Source organism: Gorilla gorilla, chromosome 4 (assembly GCF_029281585.2).
Source record: "Gorilla gorilla gorilla isolate KB3781 chromosome 4, NHGRI_mGorGor1-v2.1_pri, whole genome shotgun sequence".
NCBI lineage: Eukaryota > Metazoa > Chordata > Mammalia > Primates > Hominidae > Gorilla > Gorilla gorilla.
This window is the reverse complement of record NC_073228.2, coordinates 92,868,249-92,893,710: the sequence shown is the minus strand read 5'-3', so window position 1 is coordinate 92,893,710 and position 25,462 is coordinate 92,868,249. Positions and strand designations below refer to the sequence as shown.

The 25,462-nt window shown below is 37.1% G+C and overlaps 1 protein-coding gene across 33 annotated transcripts in view; it reads left to right on the top strand.

The window, feature by feature from the left end:
- The window catches only part of MEF2C (myocyte enhancer factor 2C), a 170,523-nt gene that overhangs the window by 126,277 nt on the left and 18,784 nt on the right, over nt 1-25,462 (top strand). For 32 of the 33 annotated variants that reach the window (XM_055387494.2, XM_055387503.2, XM_055387501.2 and 29 more), the window contains 3 exons: nt 1,818-1,961; nt 11,112-11,298; nt 14,051-14,098. In XM_055387494.2, the coding sequence (XP_055243469.1) occupies nt 1,818-1,961; nt 11,112-11,298; nt 14,051-14,098 (379 nt within the window). Of the gene's footprint in view, nt 1-1,817; nt 1,962-2,020; nt 2,159-11,111; nt 11,299-14,050; nt 14,099-25,462 lie in introns of all 33 variants that reach the window. The other variant, XM_055387508.2, reaches the window with a different exon arrangement.

Sequence of the window (25,462 nt, the reverse complement as noted above, 5' to 3'; positions counted from 1 at the left end):
TTGTTATATTATACCACTATAACATTAATAAATATTTACAGAGCCACTGTGTATCCCAGATATATTAGAAATCATAGCTTTCTTGATTTTTTATTTTAAGTGAAAATATTCAGTGCCTCAGAAACTAATTTTAAATAGTGTTACATTTGTTACACATTGATAAGAGCCAAGGAGTTTAGATTTTTAAGACTGACACCCCCCTTTTTAACTCATGTTGTTTTATTTATTTTCCCCAATTGCATGAATTAAAGATGGGGTGTTATCTCAGCTTTGAATTCCTTAGCTTGATGTCGCAGCTTTTGCTTTATTTGTATGTGAATTCTGTCTTTAATAAAGATGAGCTCTGCTGAACTTTCCATTAATGAGAGACACTTAGGTATGCATCTCTTTATAACGGATCTTGGTGGTACCAGGAAAATTCAGAAATGTTGCTAGTCTATTAATAATTAACATGACAAACTGTATGATTAATCAGAAGTTTTATGATCTCTAAAAACATAACATTATCTCTGTAAATCGAATTGTATACAATTAAGTTGACAACCATTAGTAAAAAAAAAAAAAAAAAAAAAAAGGCAGGCCAGGTTGTGGTGGCTCAGCCTGTAATCCCAGCACTTTGGGAGGCTGAGGCAGGCAGATCACATGAGGCAAGGAATTTGAGACCAACCTGGCCAACATGGAGAAACCCATTCCCTACTAAATATACAGAAATTAGCTGGGCATGGTGATGTACCCAGCCACTCAGGAGGCTGAGGCAGGAGAATCACTTGAACCCAGAAGGCAGAGGTTGTAGTGAGCCGAGATCACTCCACTGTACTCCAGCCTGGGCGACAGAACAAGATCCTGTCTCAAATTTAAAAAACCAAGTAAAACTGAAGACTCCTAACTTATACTTTTTCTGTTACAATGTTACATTAGTATTTATTCTTCTGTGACAGCTGAGACTAGACCAGACCCACATCCAGGAGACAGGAGGTTCAAGATGAGGCACTGACTTTTTACTTTCATGTGTCAGTCTCAGGGTGATTCCTACTCAGCTGAAAAACTAGGAGGAACCCTTGCTAGTTTGGTAGTTATTGACTTGGTTACCTGTTTTCAGTGTTCTTCGTCTTCCTTACTCAGCTCAGCTGTTTTCACTTTTCTTTCCACCTGTGTTTAGGAAGAGACCTTCTCAGTATTATAAATTTTGATCAGATTTTCACATATATAGAACCCTAACAAACAAAAGTAGTTCTCCATATAAGCACAGCGTCTGAGCATTCTTCACCGATGCTTGGTGGGGATATTAGCTGTGTTCTCTTACACCCTTTAGCTGTCAAGTACATCAGAAGTGGAGGCTGTGGGGACAGGACACCACTAATGCCAGCCATTAGTTTAAATTCACACTTGGATCTGTTTCCAACATTTCTGCTTTTGTCATCATCACAGGTTCGGAAATCATTGTGTAACGTCCTGATTTCTGATTTTTCTGTGGGAAGAGAGTGTTGCAATTTGCCACCTTAATTGTATTCTGCTGTAATTGTCTCTCACTAGATATTTGAAGCACGTAAGAATTCTGTATCATGAAACTTGAGTCCTTATACCCTCTGTTCATTGACTGAATTTAGTTGCAAGAGGAATCTTTCGCTTTTATTTTTTTAAACTGCTGATGAGCACTCGATTGAAATGACTCAGCTTTCATCTGTGGTTTCTCTTCCCTAATAGAATAAAGCATATGTAATAACCTGAAATACTGGACAGCTTGAACTTCTTTAATGCCCCTGAATGTCTCTTACAGCCTTTGTCTAGGTTTGAACTTTCCAAATTATGTATTTCAGACGTTGAGAAAGAAGGGCCTTAATGGCTGTGACAGCCCAGACCCCGATGCGGACGATTCCGTAGGTCACAGCCCTGAGTCTGAGGACAAGTACAGGAAAATTAACGAAGATATTGATCTAATGATCAGCAGGCAAAGATTGTGTGTAAGTACTCAGAACACCCTTCATTTTTTTTACTCTTGATATTTCTCTGAACCTGGCAGGCATTGAACAAGAAAGAAAACAAAGGCTGTGAAAGCCCCGATCCCGACTCCTCTTATGCACTCACCCCACGCACTGAAGAAAAATACAAAAAAATTAATGAAGAATTTGATAATATGATCAAGAGTCATAAAATTCCTGTAAGTACCAAAGGTAGATGGCTGGTCTGCTGATAACTGCTGCAGTAACATACCTTAACCCTCTCAGTGATGGCTTTCTCTAAGACTCTTCGGAAAGTCAAACAGATAAATAGCCATCTCATCCCATGGGCAGCTCATTTAGAAAGCAAACCCTAAAGGATGCTGAGATTATGTAATCTAACAGAGTTGCCATCGAAAAGTTCATTCTGAGGTAGAACAGTTCACAGCAGGAAGAGAAAGATTTGGGACACACCCTAAATTTACCCAATCTTTTAAACACACAGTCCATGCAAATCACAATACACGAGTAAAACACTGGAACCTCCTTCCAAGCAAGTTTGAGAATTGCTATAAAATACATAGATTATACATTGTTTGCTAAGAGCAGATACACAAGTGGGTCAGCAATTCTTTCATGTAAACTGACAATCATCACCTAAATAAAAGCTGATTTCTGAATAAAACTTCAGCCCCTCTCCCTATACATGAAATTCAACAACAGCACTGAAGGGTTAAAGCTAATGCTCGCTGCAGGGAACAGACTGCATGAAACCTAATGGTAAGATTTCAACATGTTTGTGTGCTGGGGTGATTTTAAAGCTTTATCAGAATATTATCCGCTTTGCCACCAACATTTTCCATGCTTTAACATTTGGCTAATTTTTGTTTTAACCAAATGAAAAAAATTCTAACAGTCAATCATATGCCTTGCCAGATATTTAAGAGAAATAACTGCATGTATTATTTTGTTGTCCACATATATAGGAGGAAAGTACATACTTTTTATTAGATTCTGTCATCAATCAAATAATGTTAATTTTGTGGCTTAAAGGGGTGAAACCCAAGGCTCACATACCTTCTGAATAACTAATGTTAGTGTCTGAACCTTAATTGTATACAAGCTCCTCAGTAGGCCATCAGTTCCTTTTGAAAAAAGTTCATTTTTTGTAAGTTAGCAAAACAGCCTAAACCTGAGAAATGAGAGAGACTGAAGTGAAAATATGTTTTGGTGATTACAAGTGCAGATACGTGGGGACAAAGCTCGAGGCCAAATTCACAACTGCACTCACAAGATAAATTAATACTTTACCATAGTAGCTGCACACTCAAACCTGAATTGAATTAAATTGAACACTTTAAAACTTATTTACAAAATGTGTGCATATTAAAATTTCTATCCTTATAAATACCTATCTGCTTCTTTTGTTAAATGAAATGTCAGCAGTAGAACTTTTGTTGAATCAGAATTATTAATACACTGTAATATGAAGGAAAGCTAAGTGCTGTAAATTCTTCAGGGTTTCATAAAACTGACTATTATATGCACACATTCATAGTGGGCACTTTATGAAATGGAGTATTTAGTATTATATGTAGCCATGCATACTTGTTATGTCCGGAATTATTAAATAATAAAATATCCATTGGTATTTTATTTTGCCTAGAAGAAAAAAAGAAGCGGCTCATTTGGGCCAATTTTTATTTTTATTTATTTATTTTTATTTTTGAGACGGAGTTTCACTCTTGTTGCCCAGGCTGGAGTGCAATGGCACGATCTCCGCTCACCGCAACCTCTGCTTCCCGGGTTCAAGCAATTCTCCTGCCTCAGCCTCCCGAATAGCTAGGATTACAAGCATGTGCCACCACGCCCGGCTAATTTTGTATTTTTAGTAGAGATGGAATTTCTCCATGTTGGTCAGGCTGGTCTCAAACTCCTGACCTTAGGTGATCCACCCGCCTGGGCCTCCCAAGGTGCTGGGATTACAGGCGTGAGCCACTGCGCCAAGCCATTTGGGCCAATTTTTAGTTCTTATGGTCTGAGTTTCTCTTGCTATATAATACATTGGTGTGGAGCAGCTGTGCACTAAGCTTTGTAAGTGTAGGATGTTAAGGCAGAGTACCTTAGGTGTGTCAGACAGTAAGAATCCCCTGCACAGTTGGAATGAAGACAGATATATGCAGTACTGCTGATCACTCAATGGAAGCGATCATATAGGTGGAGTTTTAACCCCTAAAGTTCTGGAAGAATGCACATTGGATCTTTTTTCTCATACTTTAGGGAGAGAGACATGCAATACACACCTGGATTCCCTCACAGGATTTCAGCCTGTTACGTAAAGAGTTCAAAATCAAGATACGTGATTTCTTAAGGGGTGCAGTGGTGTGTGGTAGGGGCTGAAAAACCACATTAGAGTTTACGGGCAGAGCTGTGAGAAGGAGCCACCCAGCTCCGAGCTATGCCACAGAGTCTCCATCTCTTTAGTAAGTGCTTCAGTCTTCACGATGAAAAGCCCAGTTTTTGCACATCGCTCTGAGTTGCTGGAAGTCAATTTTGTTGAAAGTTTCCACAGCTGCTAAAACATTTACAGCAGGGCAAGGACACTCTGCCCTTTGTATGTAGAGAGTGTCTCCACCTCTTTAAAAACATTACAAGACTGTTTTTCTATTTCGAAGACCCAGTTTGAAGAGTTTCCCTTTTAAAACAGAAAATTTAATATTGCAGTCACCTGTTGGTATACTGTAATTTATGCCCATATTCCTCAATTACATAAAATAATTCATGGGTGATTTGGAACTGTGTCGAGCAGCATTTCCTCATGCTGGGTTCGCCATGGTTCATGCTGGGCTTCACAGCAAGAGAAAACACCTCCGTCTGAGGAACGAGCAGAAGTTAGGAAAGGGGCTGAATGAATGAGAGGCGGGTGCAAGTTGATTGAGAGTAAAAGGGAAGGGAGAAAGTGGAAAGAAACAGTATATATTTTCTTCAAAATAATGGGCTATGAAGAGAGAGAAATAATGTTGTATGTAGGATCAAGGGAGGAGTTAAAATGAAAGCGCTTGAGATTATTTACATGCAGAGGAGAAGTGCTTGGAGGAAGGAAAAGATTGAGCATACAGGTACAATGGAGACAGAATGGCAAAGCCTCTCAAGGAAGGGAAGGAGGATGGGACCTAAACAAGAAGGTGTTACAGATGGAGCCAGGTGTAGCTAAGGTGGTAGCTGGGTAGAATTACACTGAGTAGGTGACCATATAATGACCTCTATTTTATTTTTATTTTTATTTTTTATTTTTTGAGACGGGGTCTCACCCCGTGCCTCAGGATGGAGTGCAATGGCGTGATCCTGGCTCCCCTCAACCTCCACCTCCCAGGTTCAAGTGATTCTCCTGCCTTAGCCTCCCAAGTAGCTAGGACTACAGGTGCCTGCCACCAGGTCTGGCTAGTTTTTGTATTTTTAGTAGAGATGGAGTTTCACCATGTTGGCCAGGCTGTTCTGGAACTCCTGACCTCAAGTGATCCGCCCGCCTCGGCCTCCCAAAGTGCTGGTATCACAGGTGTGAGCCTCCACGCCTGGCTATTTTGTTTTTTAATGTATTTAGTTTAGCTTCTGTAGTTAATTAGGGAAGGAGGAAGCAGGTGATTGAAAAAGGACCGAGAAGTTAGACATCATGAGGAATAGGAGATGGAGAGGGAATGAACAAGTCCATGATAGACTTGTCAGGCAGCCTTGAGGGAATTTAGATAACCAGCGTTGGTACTCACAAGTCATCAGAGTTGTATGATTTTTTTTTTCCTCTACTACAGCCCAGCAGCTGGTAATGGTTAATCAAAATTTAAAGGTGTCATTAGTGGCAAAAAAAGGGTGGGGGGAAGATTCAGTTCAATCACTCACATTAAATAAAAGAGGGCCCATTAACTAAAAATATTTTACTTTAACTATTTTATTTGATTTTTTTATTGGACTTTTCCTTGTGGTAAGTTTGGGAAAATAGTGGGTTTTGGATGAGAGTTCAGATATTTTTCCGATTATGACTCACTACAGTAACCATGATCACTTTGTTCAGGGATAGAAACTAAAAGTTTTTTAGCTGTCATGTCTGTGTCCTTCAAAGCTGGGACCGGCTTCATGGGCCCTCGACTTGGCCCTGTTCTCATAGGGCTGCACTTGGTTAAATACTCTGCTGTCACTGTCTTGAAGTTCTTAATACTTCTTTAAAAAGGGCCCCCACATTTTCATTTTGCACTGGGCCCTGCAAATTACATAGCCAGTTCTGCTGACAGCATTTCATTTAATCACCCCAAATTCTCTCTTTCTTCCTATCTTGAGTGTTTGTAAAAGTTGGAGCCTGGCCCTGAAGTCTTTGCAAGTTTGGTGTTTTTAACTACTTTTTGGCTTTCATTTTTTAGACAAAAAAAAAATTGTTTAAATGTAGATGCTTTCAAGTTTCCTAATTTTGAAAAGTCAAGGAGAAAAATAATAATGCCAATTTCTTGGAAATATTTTTATGTGATTATAGCATTTGCATTCCCTGAAATGTTTAGAGCAGCTTCATCTCTTCATGGATACAACCATTTCATGCCTTAGATAAGGAAATCAAGGTCAAGGGAGATTAAATGACCTGCCTGGTTAAATGGCAATTTATTACATAACCTGGACTGTAACTGAGATTCCTGATAGAAAGGCTAGTGTTTATTCTGATTTTCTAAAATATCTTCTCAGTGTGCTCATTTTTAAGCTTATAATTTGCTTTCAAAATTGTTATAGATAGTTCCTTTAACTCAGAAACAGAAAATCTAATACCGTATGTTCTCACTTAGAAGTGGGAGCTAAACAGTGGGTACACATGGACATAAAGATGGAAATAATAGACACTGGGGACTCCAAAAGCGGGGAAGGTAGCAGGGCGGGGTGAAGTTTGAAAAATTAGCTCTTAGGTACAATGTTCACTATTTGGGTAATGGGTACACTAGAAATCCAGTCCCCACCAGTATGCAGTATATCCATGTAACAAACATGCACATGTATCTAAAATAAAATTAAATTTTAAAAAATTATTATAGGTAGTTGTTGATACAGATAAGGAAACAAAGCAAAAGATTAATAGAATACAAATGATTTTGGTATATTTTATGAATTTTGAAATTTTCAACTATACTCTGATACCATAATTATATTTGACTGCTTAGCCAATCACAAAGTAGTTTTATAATAATCATTATCATCCAGTTGTTTCTGATCCAGAATTCTAGAAACTGAAGAATTAATTCTTGGGGATAATAGTCAGAGGAAGGAAGGAGTAGAATGACTTTCACTGACCTGCTTGTTTGGATGGTTCTGAACTCATTTCATAATTATTAATAATCCTCTTTATTTTGGATGTGCATATAATCACCCAAGGGTGAGGGGATATGGGCTTTGCTCTCTAATGAGACACAACCAACATTCTATAGCATATTCAGGGAAGATATAGTTTTATAGCAGATCCTTAGATACCTAGTAACAGTTAAACATTTATAAGTAGGAACAGTGAATTCAAATTAAAACATTTGTAGCCCAGAGACGGCTTTAAATACCAACTCTAAGCAAATATGGAAAAGGGGAGTCTTTAAGATTTATTTTTTCCTAAAACCTGAGACACTCCAGTGTAGATACTCACCCACATTTCATGAGAACCCATTTAGTTTATTATTTACATGGTCCAAAGATAATAAACTGCTAATATATAGCCCTTATTCACTTAACAGAATGATTTCTGACTACAGCATTTTATTTCTATCCAAAAACTTATACTGTGTTGCATAGTGTTTGGTAGCAAAAGCAACAGACTCAGTCACTAGTTAGATGACTTTGGGTCACTTACTTAAACTTACCAATTTGAAAAGGAAAGAGTTATATCTATGGTCAAGGGATGTTTAAAAGGTTAAATCATATCATGTATGTCAACTATACAGCACAGTGCCTGCTCAATAAGTAATATACAGTAAATAGAAGCTTTACTTTTGTGTCAGTAGAGTGTCTTCCTAAAAATTCTCCTTTGAAGAAAAATATTAAGTTTGTATAATAAGAAGTAGAGTAGGCTCTGCATTGCCTCACAGCAAAAGGGCACTATTTAACCAACATCATAAATGATTTTATAACCAAGGAGAAAGAAGAGCAGGAGAAAGAGATCAGGATATGGGCAAGGGGCAGGACAAATTGCAGGATTAAATAGGGTGGTCAGCGTGGGCTTCCAAGAGAAGGCCAGATTTTGAGCAGAGACTTGAAGGAGGTGATGCAGTTCGTCATGGAAATGAGGCAGGGAGGCAGAAGGTGTTAGGCGATGAGATAACGGAGGTTGGCAAAAGCTAGAACTTAATAGGGCCTGTGGACCCTTGGAAGAAAAAAATTCTCATCTTGAGTTTTTATTCTAAGATGAGAGCCCTCACAGGTTTTGAGCAGAGGAGTGTTGGCATGACTTAAGCTTTTAAAGGGTCAATCTAATTTCTGGTTTGAAAATACAAAGGATGGCAAGGACTGGAGCAGGTAAATCTGTTAGGACGTGACTGCAGTTATCTAGGCAAGAGATGGCACTGCTTGAGCCAGTGTAATAGTCACACCCTCCAGTCATTTTGATACCCAGAGATAGTCCAACAGATTTCCAAAATGCTCCCTAAGGAGACAGTGCCACCCCTGTAGAGTACCAGTGTTCTAGATCTAGAGAGTTACTATTATGGCCCAAGGTTGCAGCAGGAAACAGATGGCAAACTCTAAAGGGTAATTGAAGAGAGTTTGTTAAAAGGACTGTTTACAGATGGGTAGAGTTAAGGGAAACCTGAGAGAATAATGAAGTACATTAGGGCTTGCAACCTAGAAGCTGTTCCTATCTCTAGACCTGAAAGAGTTAAGTGGAGGGGAAAAGTACCAGATCACAGCAAGATCTATGTGTATAGGAGAGAACAACTCAAAAAGAGATGGGGTCTTCGCTAGAGAAACGCAGCCTCAGCCAGCCTGTGGCCCAGCAAGGATGATGCCACTATAAAAAAATACCCTGACTTCGCTCCCCTCCTGCTCTCTGTGCTGTTGCTGGTGCCTCCCCCACTGACCAGTTGGAAGCTAGAGGGCAGGAGAGCCTGGTTGATGCAGTCTGGAGGGTCAGCTCCTGGGCACACAGTACAGTGAAGGGGCTAGAGGGTGGGTCTGGATGGAGCAAGTGGAGAATATACCTAGTAGAATCACTTTACTTTGTTTTCTTGGGTATGCTAGAGCAATCCTTATTTGGCCTTTTAATGAAGAAATACAATATTTTATTCATGCTATAGACTTTGACTTTACAGCATATGCTGATTTTTTGTTGTTAAAAGGGGGCTGGACATGTAAGGCTAAATTCATTATTTGATGTCTTATCAAACATTTATATTCCATTATGTCATGATGTTTATCCAAAAATTATTTCCCGTTTACTGTAGATAAAGCCTAATAAAGACTGACCATATTACTTATATCACTTGAACATTTTTATTTCCCTCTAAAACAATGACAGATTGGGCCAGATGCGGTAGCTCACACCTGTAATCCCAGTACTTTGGGAGGCCGAGGTGGGCGGATCACCTGAGCTCAGGAGTTCAAGACCAGCCTGGGCAACATGGCAAAACCCCATCTCTACTAAAAATACAAAAAAATAGCTGGGTGTGGTGGCACATGCCAACCACTACTTGGGAGGCAGAGGCAGGAGAATCACTTGAACCAGAGAGGCAGAGGTTGCAGTGAGCAGAGATGGCACCACTGCACTCCAGCCTAAGCAACAGAGTGAGACTCTGTCTAAAAATAATAATATAATCATAAAAGTAAATATGAAATAAAATACAAATGAAAAATCAAAGATGTGTGAAAGAAAAGAGTTTTGAATGTAAAGCATTTGCTGTTGTCAAGATTGACATGTCCAGAACATGGAAGAAAAGAAAAATGGGAAATAAATAATAAGGGAGCATAAACATAAACAAAGAAAAGTATTGTGATCATCACCAAGATAAACAGAGAAATATTACACAGAAAGATGTATGATGCAGGCCAGCCAACCAAACAGTAACAGAAAGTGGATGTTAGCACTAAGGGCAAACAATAGTAAAAACAAAATGGGACCAAAAAAACCAACCAACTGAGCCTCATGCACATATGCATTTAAATTTGCACAATAACTTATTGAGAACCCCCAAGGGAATGCCTTAATGCCTTCTATAAATCCTATTCCATATATATGTCCATTTTATATTAAGAATGCCATATGCTTTGATACTATATGAGTTCTCTGGCATTATATTCAAAGAGTATTTTTACTTGTAATGCTTAAAAAAAAAGTAGCTACAATTATGTTCCTATGTTCATCTAGTTAGTACAGCAGAAACACAAACATGATTTTGCTTAAATTGACAAAATAATTACTCAAAAATAAATCATTGAAACCTGGATTAATCTAATTAGACATCCACACAGCTTCAGTTCACTAAATATTTGCCAACTTTCACAACTGAGATACAGGTCTTGCCATTTGTCAGTGGTGGTACATACCAAAATATGAAGCATAGTGTTTTCTGAATTACCACTTCAAAATGTGAATTATTGAATGATACATGCTCTGTTGAATCTTGTATGTTAAAATGCCTATTATCTTTAGAGTTACTTTTAAAACATAGACTTTAAAAAATGATAATTAAGGTATATGTGCTATGCACATGCTTGAAGATGATTTTCTATCATTAAACTTCTACATAAATATGCTTCAATAAGCAATTAAATCAAAGGCTTCGGTTTGCATTTTAATCCTTTTTCTCTGTGAAGTCATCACAATCAGGCACCTTTGATCTTGCAGTCATTTCTGGCACCAGATTCAGATATCAGAAATGAAAAATTACTACTTAATAGAATGGAATCCAAAGACAATGGAGTCTAATGAAATGGGGCTTTGTTTTAAACAAAAGTGAAACGTTTTTTAATGGTTGCAAAGAAGGAGTTCTAAGCACATTTAAGAAATCAATTTATGATCTGAACGTCTTGAGAGCTCTTCTTAATGGTCTTCTAGACACAAAGTAGTTTGGAATGTAGAATTTTTCTTGGAAAAATAAGGGCTGTCTGTCTTGAAGAGCTTCTGTTATTAATTCTTTTCTTTTACCTATGTTTTGTTTTCTGTTCCTGCAGGCTGTTCCACCTCCCAACTTCGAGATGCCAGTCTCCATCCCAGTGTCCAGCCACAACAGTTTGGTGTACAGCAACCCTGTCAGCTCACTGGGAAACCCCAACCTATTGCCACTGGCTCACCCTTCTCTGCAGAGGAATAGTATGTCTCCTGGTGTAACACATCGACCTCCAAGTGCAGGTAACACAGGTATGTCCTCATAAGGATGTAATGCTAACAAATAGTTGGAAGGAACCATTTTCGGCAAAGCCAACACTGCTTTATCTACGAGATGTTTTCTGGTTTTCCACTTACTCTCCTTCATGGCTTACCATCCACCCCCAAGCTAGGTCTCCTGCATGATAGAGCCTAAATTCTTTAGTATGTTTTTCGAAATCTTTCATAATCTGCCGTTTATCTTTTTCATTCTGTCACTTATCTCCTCCTGTGGCTATATTTTAACCACATACTCTCAAACAGGATGTCAGATATCCTTTCTCCACACTTTTACTTCTACTCGTCCTCCCTGCCTAAAATGCCATTTTCCCTCTTCCTCCTGGCCAAGCTACCACTTCTGTGAAACCTTCCCCTGTGTTCTGTGATAGTATTTATCCCACTTAGTTATTTATTATTTGGGTCTTTTTTTTTATTTATACAGTAACTTATCCCACAAAGGACTTAGGCAGAAAGGAAATATGATAAGATAGCATCATTTGTAAGACATGTGAAATAAAAACAAAGCTGAGTCAGAAATGAAGTTAATTAAACACATGTACACCTGCCCCAAATTTGTCTCTGCACTTTTACTTGCTGTTGTTCAATTCACAGTGTCCAAGAGAAAAATAAATTATTGCTCAAAAAAAGTTCATCCATTCTTAGTACTTAGAACAATCAGAATACATTATGATGAATTGTATTTAATATATGTCTATTTTGATACTGGATTTAAAGAACATTTAAGGGAAGAATGTTCTCTTGATTTGCTAAACTAACAGTAGGAACCAAGTCAATGCGTATTGAATATAACAAAATTATTCCTTTATATTTCCAGAAGCAGCATCAAAAATAATTGTATTTCTAAGTCACATACAGCAAACCATTATATATTTGCATTTCATATTTTTAAAAGTACTCTATAGGAAATTTTTAATGTATCCTACATACACATAGCTGTATGAAAATAGTTTATTCATGGAGGAATTTTCCTGTAGAATACCTATATATCTGCCTTACAATTAAAACCAAACATGTATTACTATTTTTGTTACAGAAGCTTTATATAGAAAATACAATTAAATTCATCCAAATAAAAAATTTTAATCTTGAGTCTGGGAAATGTATACAAAGGACTTCATTGAGCCATTCTCTTGACTTTTGAATATATTTGAAAATTTTCGTATGAATTTTCAGTAACCACATGTATTCCTTTCAGATCATACTAGAATGCAGTTCACTTTCCTATTTGATAAACTCATGCTCATTTTTTTGAATTTGATACGGTATTTCCAAAATATTATCTGATTGGAAATAATGAACATTTGCTTAAACTGTAACGAAGGCCAGATGCAGCGGGTCACGCCTGTAATCTCAACACTTTAGGAGGCTGAGGTGGGAGGATTGCTTGAGCCCAGGAATTCAAGACCAGCCTGGGCAACATAGAGAAACCCCATCTCTACAAACATTCTTTTTTTAAATTAACTAGGTACAGTGGCTTGTGTATGTGGTCCCGGCTACTCGAGAGGCTGCGGTGGGAGGACCACTTGAGCCTGGGAGGTTGAGGCTGCAGTGAGCCATATTCCTGCCACTATACTCCAGCCCGGGCAACAGAGCAAGTGCTGTCTCAAAAAAAAAAAAAAAAAATCGTGTGTATATATGTATATATATAAACAAACATTTTCTTTTAATTCCAAAACCTGAACCAACTAATAATTACAGAGTATCACTTAGAGGCAATTAGAAAATCTAGATGATATTCTCACTATTATTCTTTTGGCTGAATGTTGTTTTTTTCAAAACTAAAAGTAATTTTTTTTTTTTTTTTTTTTTTTTTTGAGACGGAGTCTCGCTGTGTCGCCCAGGCTGGAGTGCAGTGGCACCATCTCGGCTCACTGCAAGCTCTGCCTCCTGGGTTCACGCCATTCTCCTGCCTCAGCCTCCCGACTAGCTGGGACCACAGGCACCCGCCACCACGCCCGGCTAATTTTTTGTATTTTTAGTAGAGACAGGGTGTCACCGTGTTAGCCAGGATGGTCTCTATCTCCTGACCTCGTGATCCGCCCACCTCGGCCTCCCAAAGTGCCGGGATTACAGGCATGAGCCACCGCGCCAGGCCCAAAACTAAAAGTAATTTTTATATTCAATACCTTATTGAAACATCTTGACTCTCATAAATAAACATTGCCAAATTTTAACATACTTTCTAAAGTTAGCAATGAATAAGCATATGTTTCTTTATTTGTGGCCGGTGAAAAATTTGTTATATTGTGTCAGTCAATAAGATTTGAGTAGTAAATGTGGGTAGATTCATGAAATGATCAAATTTCTGGACAATTAACATTGCACAAATTAATGGCATAAAACATATTTACAAAGAACTAAACATCAAATGTGAGGTCATCTGAGCATATAGTAGACCTTACTCTTTCTTTCACTTTCTATAAAACATCTGCTTAGGGAAAACCTAGACTTAGAAATAATAAAAATGCAGAGACCAAAGACTGGATTTTTTTAAATGTAACTTTCTTAGAAAAAAGATTCTGCAAAATGTCAGTGATTGAATGTATTTTTAACGTTTGAGCACAGCATGGCACAATAAAACAAATGTCAGCCATCTGACTTGGGTTGTACTTTACAAGTTTATGACTATTGCAAGAGGACAAAATACTGAGGTTGCTGAAGGTAAAGTGTTTTGTTCTGTGGGCCTTTAGCCTTTCTCGTTTTGATCTTCCTCTTTAATCCATAGGTGGTCTGATGGGTGGAGACCTCACATCTGGTGCAGGCACCAGTGCAGGTAAGCCCAGACTCCATACTGCAGTATGTATCATTATTCTGAGTTCTTCTACTAGGTGATTTGCAGGACAAAGTCTTTTGAACAAATAAAGTTAAGAGATCTGTGAGAGGCATGGAAAAATGACACCAAGAATTTTTAAAGCACTTTTCTGAAGCAGGAGTGGTTAAATAGTAACTTAGAAGAAAACTATTTATTAACTAGAACCTTCCTTAATAAAGCTTCAACTGGTCAGCAGAGAATTAAGGGCTCTGATCCAATCAACTTAATCCTGGATACCATCCTTGGACACAAGAGTACCTTTAGCAAACCATACTTTTTGTGTTCTCTGTTAATCATTTCACATTAAATGTGAATCATTTTCCAGCCAAAGAAGTATTGAACTTCTGTGCATTTCTAAAGAAGAGTACATAAAGAAAAGGAGGGGTTAAGATTTTAATCATTCAACAATACTGTTAATAAAATAAAATCACATTGGCATTAAAATGAGCTCTTAGACAACATGAATATAATGCATCCCAAAAAGACCCTAAAATATATTTCAGCTAAGAACTTCTTACACTGTGACCAATAATTGTCTCAGTCACATTTCTCCAGGTTTCCGTGTTAATTTGTAATAGTGAGATTATTGAGATATCGATGTCATTTTCAATGCAGAGGCAAGATAGCACAATACTTTCAAATGCCAACTGCAGTTCACTATTGGCATAACAAGTAACCATGGTAATTTCTGCAGCTGGAACATGCTATACATTTAAAATAGTAGGAGGCAGGCATGAATGACACAAGGTTATGTTTGAAATGTCAAAAAAAATAAAGTTTATTGAAATAGCCATGGATAGCCTAATTAAAATATTTTGCCAGGGTCAAGTAGAATAGCCTGCTAATTATAAGAAAGAAGATAAAGAAAATTGGTTTACAAATACATTTTTATAAATATATCTATTTGAGGGTAGAGTTTCTCTGTTCTGATGCTGGCTCTTCACTAATTCACTGAATAATGAAGAAAAAGTATTAGACCTACACAGTGATTAGCAAACAAGATGAATAACACTAGCTTCCTATTTTATATATCTTTTGAAAATTAGGTCGAGTCAAATTAGTGTGTAAACTCACGTAGTATTTTGCTGGACATGGAAATGAAATTTTTTCCCTCAAAAAATACTTTGTGGTTTGTAGCCTCAAAATGAGAACCAGATCAAATCCAGACCAATGTTTCTTGGATCCAAGTCTCTGCCAAACACTATGATTAGAAAGAATGGCGAGGACTGAGAATTGGGTGGTCACAAAGACCAAGATATAATATAAGAAAAATGGTTTAGATGTTATGATGTTTTACCCAATATCTCACTGCACCGATTTGCTTGCCATTATGGAAACAGCTAGTAGTGGTTCTGAAAGTCATTAAAAGTAGTAAAAAAAAAAAAAAAAAATGTGGAGGAAAACATGGCCTACTCAACTTTGATGGAAGTGGCTTGTTACTGCTTAATAGCTAGAATGCTTTGGAATCCTATATTGAAAATAAAAAGTGTTTGGTTGTTCAATTATTCTGTCATTGTCAATTCCCAGACAGTTGGCTAAGTTTAATGATCCTCTAGGGATAGAGAAGACTCTCAATCCTGTAGGCATAAAAGTTTGACACATGTAGGATATAGTAACATTGAACTAACAAAATCTTACGCACTTAGCAAATTCATCCTCTTACCTCAGGACCTCTACCATAGGTATGAGAATCTTCTAATTCAGAAATAGAAGAAAACCAAAAGAAAGATACTGAATTACTCCACCCTGGTGATAATAAATATTATATCTTGATTGCATATTATAGCTACGAGCATGTAGTTTTCACAGTTTCTATATAGCTGTGAAAGTGTTACCCATATTTTAAAAATAGAGGAAGAAGCCCTTTCTAACTCTGGTCCCAAGGAACACCTGTTGCAGATGCCACTTAGTCTCAAGCTTAGCTGTCATGTCCTACTCATAAACTCAGCCATCTTCCCCTTCTTTCTCATGCCAACCAGTATCATATGTCAGGCTGAATATATCTGTGCTGATGTCAGAGAATCACATAACACCAGAGGAAAACAAGGCCAGCCAGAATGTTGCTACATTTTCAGAGAAGAAAACCAAAGCAAAAAGGCCAAAATATAGCTTCCAAATTTTGCATATTGTCATTGAAATTCAAGGTTTCAGATAAAGTTTGAAACTCTTGAGGCCAAGTGGCGAGACTGCAATTACGTTACTTTTTAGCAGCTGCAGTTTTTTTCTAAATCAAGTCATCTCACTTTGTAAAAAAAAAAAAAAAAAAAAGTGAGAGGGAGGGAGAGTCTCATGAGGTAAGGAAGTAAATTGAACATTTATTTTGTGCCTATAAATACTAAAAGACCAAAAAGGTAAGCATACTTTTTTTCAGCTCAGTTTTATCATAAAGTGTAGCATCTTTCCCATCCAGTGCCTGAGCCATCCTTTTCTCATCATACCATCATCCAGTAAGTTTCTAGAACATCCTAATTCATCTCCCTGCTTTATATTGCATCCTGCTCCAGTCTCCCCAGGACTGCTTGTTCTTTCTTAAAACCTTAAGCTAACTGTAGGTCATCATTCACATGCCAAAAATCCAGCCATGGCTTCTCTTTCAAAATTAACCGTGAATATCTTATCCCTGGGCCCATTCCTACTCTCCAGCCTTAACCTTCTTCCCTTCTGCCACTGCTATCAAGAACCTGGCCCTCCAGCTCTACTAACAGTAGACATTTAAACTGCTCTTACTGTGCACTCTACAAAAAGTATCATTCTCATAATAGTCGTTTAAAGTAAGTGTTCACATTATGCCCTTTCTACAGATTAGGAAACTGAGGCACAGGGAAATTAAGTAATTGCCCAAGGAAGAGCCCAGGTAGTCAGGTCCCATACTGTGTGTTCATATGTGTGTGTTTTGAGACAGTGTCTTGCTCTGTCACCCAGGTTGGGTGCAGTGGCGTGATCTAGGCTCACTGCAGCCTCAATCTCCTGGTCTCAAGCAGTCCACCTCCCTCAGCCTACTGAGTAGCTGGGACCACAGGCATGCACCACCATGCCTGGCTAATTTTTTAATTTTTTTTCCTTATAGAGATGGGGTCTTGCTATGGTTTTCAGGCTGGTCTTGAACTCCTGGATTCAAGCAATCCTCTCTCCTTGGCTTCCCAAAGTGCTAGGATTACAGGCGTGAGCCTCTGCACCCGGCCTCAGTGTGTGCTCTTAATTGCTACACTGTGCCGCCACTTGGCAATGTCACGGCCGCTTACTCTTACCTATGCAATCCTAGCACGCCTTTCCTTCTTCTGCTTCATGCTATTGAGCACTCTTTGTCATCCCACAGAATTCAGTTCAGCCATTTGAGAAAAGCCTTTCCTGACTCTAACAGACAAGTTATGCACCTCTTTCCTGTGCTTACATAGTAGCCTGTACCAACATTACATTTCTCATTGCATTATGATTGCAACATCTGGGCACATCTCTCTAGGACGCTCAGCTCTGTGGAGGCAAACTCTTTCTTATTCAGTTTGTATGCCCAGTTTAACACATAAGTGTTAGCACACAGCAGATACTTGGTAAATGTTTGTTAGCTGAGTAAGGGAAAAATAGATCTTCTAGCCATGAAGTTTTAATAGTGTTGATGTAAACCAGAAGGAACATTTCAAATAAATTATGTAATTTTCAATAAAAAAAGATATACCCTTGATCTGTAACTCACAAAAATAATGTATTCTTCTGAAACAGTATACAACGAATGTTTAATTAACCATTTGATTAAATGGCTGAGTACCCTGGGCCAATAAAGCAAAGTTTCATTAACTCCTCTAATATTCTTAACGGAAAACCTGAAGAGCTGACACATAGTAGTAAATGAAATGTGGGTTGGTATCTCAGACCATCACAAATCACCTCTTAATACAACTTCTTATCATCACTTAACTTGAAATACTTTCAAAGATGAAGACAAAGGGTAATAAAGAAGTAGCAGGATGGAGTTGTACTCTTGGTATAAGAGAAATATACAGCAAGTCATTATAATACATTAGTTAGTAACAGTGACTTTTCTAAGGTTTCAGTTGATGGTTATTCATCCACTACTTAATTCTTTCCTCTCAACAACCTAAATGAAAAGTCACTGCTTTTAAAATAACATTTTGTCATAACTCTATAAAACTTTTTTTTTTGAGACGGAGTCTTGTTCTGTCACCCAGGCTGGAGTGCAGTGGTGTGATCTCAGCTCACTGCAACCTCCGCCTCCTGGGTTCAAGCAACTCTCCTGCCTCAGCCTCCCGAGTAGCTGGGACTATACAGGTGCACGCTGCCATGCCCAGCTAATATTTTGTATTTTAGTAGAGATGGGGTTTCACCCGTTGTCCAGGCTGGTCACAAACTCCTGAGCTCAGGCAGTCCGCCCATCTCGGCCTCCCAAAGTGCTGGGATTACAGGCGTGAGCCACCATGCCTGACCACATTAAAGCTTTTAACATGCTAATCTGAGTGGTTATTGATGACGGTAAGATCAAGTTCGGTTGTTTTGTAGTCATTAGATTTAATGGAAATAACGATTAGCAGAGCAATGCCTTGTGTTGGATTATTCACTATCCCGTTAGTATCCTTTGTTTTCACTTTGATAATACGATTGCCTTTTATTGAGTAGAAAGGACCAGTATGCTCAAGGAGTTATTGATTCATAGTTGAGATCTAAAAAAGAAAGAGAAAAAAGAAACGAAAAACCTTTAGGAATTCCTTTGAACATTTAAGATAATTTTACAATCTACATAGCTATTTGACAGTAAGGCAAAGGAGATTTATGTATATTGGTTAATAATTTTAATTGGCATTTATTATAAATTAGATATAATTTTATATAAAAAGAAACTAACATCTGTTTTCTTATTTTGATTGTTAATTGTTTACTATTTTATGCATTTGGTTATCAAGCATTGTCACTTCTGGAATGCTTAATTTATGTCAGCTAAATACGTGGAGAGTTGATGGTGGCAGTGTACTGCCGTGGATAAATATTGAGCAGTGAATAAGAGATCTGGTTTCCAGACTCTGGAAAGACTCCATCTAGCAAGACCTTAGGTCATGACTCAGCACCTTTGAACTTAGTACTTACTCAGATTGGAGATAAGAAACAAATATTTTTACAATCCGTTTACACGCAATGTTTTATGATAATATAATCATAAAATTTTGCTTATGTTTTTGTAATTCATCTAGCATTGAAAAAGAAAACACTTAGCATATTACAAAATAGAACTAAGTGGAAAGAGGAAAGGTCAGACAATGCTTAATTTTTCTGTACCAGTACCATTGTTTTGCAAGTATTTGTTTTCAAGAATACTTATCAAAAATTTCTTGGCTGACTTTCTTATTGGCCAGAAAGACTTCTCCGCAATTCTTACTTAGTGACTTAAAATATCAGTGAAGTGGTTAAAAATTTAGCTTAAAAAATTGGCTTTAACAAGTTTGCATTTTTTGTTGCCCAGGAAAACATAACTTAAGATTGCAATATTCAAGAAAGGGAGAAAGATACTTAATTACCCTCAAATAAGAAAACTAATTGTTAGTATAAAGATACAATTTTTATATTATTTTTAAAGTATTATTAAGCAGCAAATGAAAAAAATCTAGGTTAATAGTTGGGTTCTGTTTTGAAAGTATTGTTCCATTAGTTTGAATTGTTCTGAATTAAAAATTCTGAATTCATTTGCAGTTTTACCTTGGGAGTTCACCCAAAACATAAGTAAATAACTAACGGCATTGCTTTATTATTATTATTTATGAAATTAAGTAACAATGATATTTTTAACCCAAACCAAGTTTATCAAGATTAAAGGAAAAAAAAAAAAACCTAGTCCTCAAATTAGATAGCTACAGCATGTGGTATGCAGCTACTGCCAAGAAAATCAGTGTTCACTTTCCATGTACAAAACCAAGCAAATTATAGATAAACCATTACCTTGATACCATTCTCTAGGGGCTCATGTTGAAGTGGGAAAGGCAGGTCAAAGACAAGACAAATGAAAAATGTTACAGGTTAAGTCAGGATGTTGTAAAATATGCCTTCAACCCCTTTGGTTTGACTTCATTCTTAAGGAGTTTGATTTCCAGAGGGAAAAAAGAAAATTTTAGGTTATAACTTCCTAGAGAGTGTTTTAGCAGATTTTAGAGCCCTTTGTTTATCCTGATTTCTGACTTCACAAATTGTATCCTTTTTATCCTCTATCCTTCTATATATACACAGTAAAGTACTGTGAAGATTGGTTTCTTTACTCATATCCCATTGATTTAACCTAATAGTGTGAAGGATAATAAAACCTTGGTTGTTTTTAATATTAAATTCAAGCAGTTAATATTTCCCCCTGAAATACTAGTTTTATTCAGAATTTGTCTTTTTTTCTCAAAGCAGTCTTTTCTCTTTATACACCTATTAGGTTCCTCTTCCCTATCTTTGGCATCACGATAAGATTTTATTTGGAGATAACACAGAAAGGAAAGCTTTTTTCATAATCATCAGTGATGTGACATTGTGCATCAGTAGAGAGCAGATGCTGAAGGGGGGATTTGGTTAAAAACCCCCTCTTTTGGAAATCAGTTTTTTACTTACCAGGGACTTTCTCACTCGGTGCTTCAAGGCTGTCAGCCAAGAGTATAATCTGCTGTTTTTAGACAAACCTTTGCCAATCACTTAAATTTTGCAGTTACACTTACATAGTATGTTTCAGTTGAATTTCAATCCAAAGAATATTTAGTCATGATACAGTATCATATTTGAAAGATCATTAGCTATGTTAAACTTAAGTATTATACCAAGAACCTTGGATAAACAGTTTAAATTTATAACCAACTGATACGTCCAAAAGGTGCTAAGTATTCACTGTGTTTATTTATTGCTCCATTTCAATTGTTTTAACTGAACTCAATATTTAAGTTTATCTATTTTACTAGACATTATGCCTTCTTTTTACAATTTCTTGACCTTAGAGTCCACCCACCACCTCCAGTTATTATAAAGAACCGATTATGTTGTATTTAAAGTATAAGGAGGAAAAAGCCCTGCTATACTAATATAGAACATTATAATATAGTAGTAAGAGAAAACTAAATCTATGGCCAGTTTACATATTCAAACATTATAACATTAATTTACATAACAATCAAGAAAACTGAATCTTTAGTTGGCTCTAATATTAAGCAACTCAGTGAAAACCGTAAAACCATGGACCAAAATTTTTGCCCAAGGAGTAGTTTGGGAAAAGATTCCAGAGGCAGATATTCAAAAAAATAAAACAACCAAGGAAAGTATGTGATACACAAATTATTTTAGGGATGGCACTATTGCCCTTGAAAAGTCTGTTAAACTCCTCTTTTTCGGGATTGTTGTAAAAATTAAATGAGATAACTGATGCAAGGGGTCTAGCACAGTTTCTGCCCCAGAGTAAGTGCTTGTTAATAAATGTGAGCTATGGTTATAATCATCTACATTCTTGATTTTCTGGCCTTTCTGGTTATAATGTTTAGCTTAATGCAGTTCCAGTAGTATTTATGAAATGTGTGGTGAAGGGAGCACACCAGTAGGCTTCACAGAGATGTCCAGCACAGGGCTCCTGTCCTCAAGGGTGGAAGTAAAGCAGATGTATTAATAAATCTGAAGCAGAATGTGAGAGCAGTACAGTACAGTGCAACACATTTCACTTTGAACGTTATGAACTTCTGATGTGTTCGCAGCAGTTGTGTAAATGTTAAAACCACAAGTAATTATTCTTTCTCTTCTGTCATGCTCTCTCTAATTTATACTGTCTCAATATTTTTATTTATAAAAATGACTGAAAGAATGAGCGATTGTGTCAATAATGAAGACACCCCCTCATTTTTAGCAAAGAGACAGCCCCAAAATCTCAAGAAGTGAACAATTAAATGAGTCATAAATCTATCATTCATAGTTAAATGGAATTTTTTAAAGATAGTGTGATTCAATAGCATTTTTATGGTGCAATTAAAAACTATCCCTTCAGTAAATCAGTACCCAAAGGAGAATGATATTTGGGTTTTTTTTTTTTTGTACTGGAAACATCAGATTGTCAATTTCTTCCTTATTTGCAAATACAAGGATGCATGCTAAATCTCAGACATCTGGCTTTTGTAATGTAGTGGTAGCAACCTGCATTTTGGATTCAAATCAAAGCCTCTTCCTTGCTGACAGGGTGATCTCAGTCAAGTAACGGAAGCTTCTTAAGCCTCAGTTTCCTCATCTGTCAAAAGCTGGGATGGTGATGCCTAAATCCGCATTACAGTTAGGACAAATGAGAAAATGTTTGCCAACACAAACCTACCTGATGGACTTTCAATCTTTGGAAAAACAACTTAGTAATAAGTAAAAATTCTTTACCTGTCCCTCACAATCCAGAGCTTACACAGTATGTGCTGTACGTTAAAAGCTCATTGTCTCATTGACAGACTGTTAATTTCACACACACACACACACACACACACACACACACACACACACACACACACACGCAAAATCGCTGAACAAAACACAGCCCAAGAAACATCAAGGACAAATAGGCTAGATATGAAATTCCTGAATCTCTGGTCCAGCATCAGGTGACATGGTCAAAGAGAAGAGACAGTTCTCTTTTTAGAACGTCTGATGCCCCTGAACTGGTATGGCCAAGAATAGTTCTTGGCTTTGGTATAGTCTTGGGGTATTTCTCTAAGAATATACCACAGAATGCACTGAGGTTTCACAGAAGTTTCTTCATAGTTTAACATTATGCATTATTATATAATTTCCCTAAGAAACCCCCAGAAAAAGTGGAGCCTTTATTTTGTGTGTAAGAATCCCTAATTAGGAGTCTTTAGCAAGATAAGAATCAGAAATCTGATTTGCCCCCATTCTACATTAAGCATATTGAAATTTTCATCATTCCCAGATTTCTGACCCCTGAATGTTTTGTGGTTGCCTTTTCTCTTAGAGCTATTCAATGTAAAAGATATTTTTTTCTCAAAAAAATAAAAATAAAAACAAAACTGATTTTGATACACAACAGCTGAATAACTCACAGTTCCTAGCATATGTAACAAGGTTTCAGGCATTCAGTCTAGAACTGCAGTCTAGAAGATCATATTTTTCCACTAATTTTTTTTTCAACTGTCACTTCCAGTAGAGTAGGGGATTGTATGAGCAAGTTTATGATACACAATTTAATTTTCTATAAAAAGATGTATGTTCATTTGAGGCACAAAACAATATCCTGATATTGGAAACTAACTTTTAATCTTAAAACTTTAAAAACTAAAATATAAAATTAATTGATGATAGTGAGCATTATTATGTATGTGACATTTCCTGTCTAACAACCCAGTATGCTGTAACTGTTTTCAAAATTGCTTTATTTTTTTTTACAGTGAGTAAAACATTTTGTTGAAGTAAAAGCAGCAAATTGATACTTCAGAGGTCCAGCTATGTGTTCAGCTTAATGTTTTCCTGTGGCAATTTGCTTCAAATCCCTCAAAATCAGATACTATTAACAAATTACTAAGCAAAATTATTTTTATACATTTATATATTAGAAGTTATTTCCCGGGTAACAACTAATCGCGGATACTAAAAAATACTGGACATTTCACTGTAACATTGGGTGTTTCTGATAGAAGCTGGTCTCTTAAATTGACAGTAAGTAAGTAAGCATCGTTACCATTTAAGTATATTACAGGGGAGAAGATTATTGACTAAAATATTACAAAATCTATTTTTAAAAGCATATTTAATCATCCACTCAAAATAGCACACTAAAAGTTAAAGCAGCTACTCTGGTGTTCAGTGTAGCTAAACCCAGTATTTCCTACTTGTAAATATTTATTTATCCAGAAAGAGACCAGAAATATGGTTTGAACATCACCATTCTGTGCCTCTTTATGAGAATTCAGTGTCTTCTGAACCAGAACTACTATTTACTATGCCCAAGTTGACCTTACAACATGTCCCTCAAACTTGCACATCACCTCTGGCTTAGGACAACCTTGACTGTCCTGTCCCTAGTTGTGTCCTCTCTTCATTTGTATCCCCATAATTTGCAAATGAGACTCGACATAGAAAGGCTTTCACTATCTCAGAGCATGACTGGTTCTGAAGGAGCAGTGTAGTGTTGTACTTCAGGGCATGGACTCTGGACATACTGCTTGGATTCAAATCATAGCTCCACCAGTTGATAGCTGTTTGACATTGAGCAAATTCCTGGGCCTCTCTTTTCTTCAGTCTTCTCATTTCTCATTTTTCATAGGGATACTATTAGTATCCCACAGGGTTGTTCTTGTGAAGATTAAAAGTGCTTTATATCCATGTACAATATCTAGCACTTACATAGCAGTTACAAGTGCCTGGTACTCTTCTGAGCAGTTAATGTGTATGCTTAATGTTGTGTTGTTGGTAAATAATACTATACACTGTGTTAGCGATTGCTAATATTGTTGGATGGTAAGATTGTCAGTGACTGCCTCAGATGAGTACCTGAGAGCCTCTCATTCAGATTACTTTCATGCTTCTCTCACACTAGGGAAATACTTCTATTGAGAAAACTAAGGCTCAGTAGGGTTGAGAGAACTCTTAACAGAAACATTTTGAGTAGAACCTAGATTCCTCTGCCTTATCTTTTTTTGTCCCCAACTCCTGGCTGCCTGTAAACCTTTCTCTCTGTGCTGCCTCATTCAGGCATAATTTCTCATGTATTCTAGAGCAAGGCATTCTAACTAGCTTCTCTAACAGCAGTCCAACCCCCTTTTGTCTCTCCTTTCCACTGCCATCATCGTTCCTTTCCTAACACAAATTTAATAAAGCTAACAACTAAGAAGCTATCTTAGGCACTCATTTTCTAGAGTATAAAGTTTGGTAAAAGTTTAGTATAAAGCCTACAGTGTAAAGTTAACATAATCTTAGAGGTTCATGTTAGCCAAGCCTTCTTTTTCAACTTCGGAAAACTTTCTGCTCTTCAAGACCTGTTGTTTCATCTTCAGAGGAATGCCCCTCCTTCTAAACTCCGAGATCTCTCTGTCCTGCATTCCTTCTCTCCACAAAGCCTCTCTCTGAACCATCTGATAAATTCCTATTCACTCTTAATAGCCACCCTGCCACCATTCTTTTTCCTAGGATATCATGCAGCTTATCTTTTGGTTAAAAGTTCTGTATGTGTAAATTAGTATTGAGATTTACCTTGATATAACAACAACCTGTGGCAACAAATACTCGTCAGTGTGGAAGAAAATATCAGAGACTTCAACTTTTCATTTTCATTAGGGAAAATGTCTGACGTGTTTAATTCTACCACTTGCAGTTAGCTAAGGT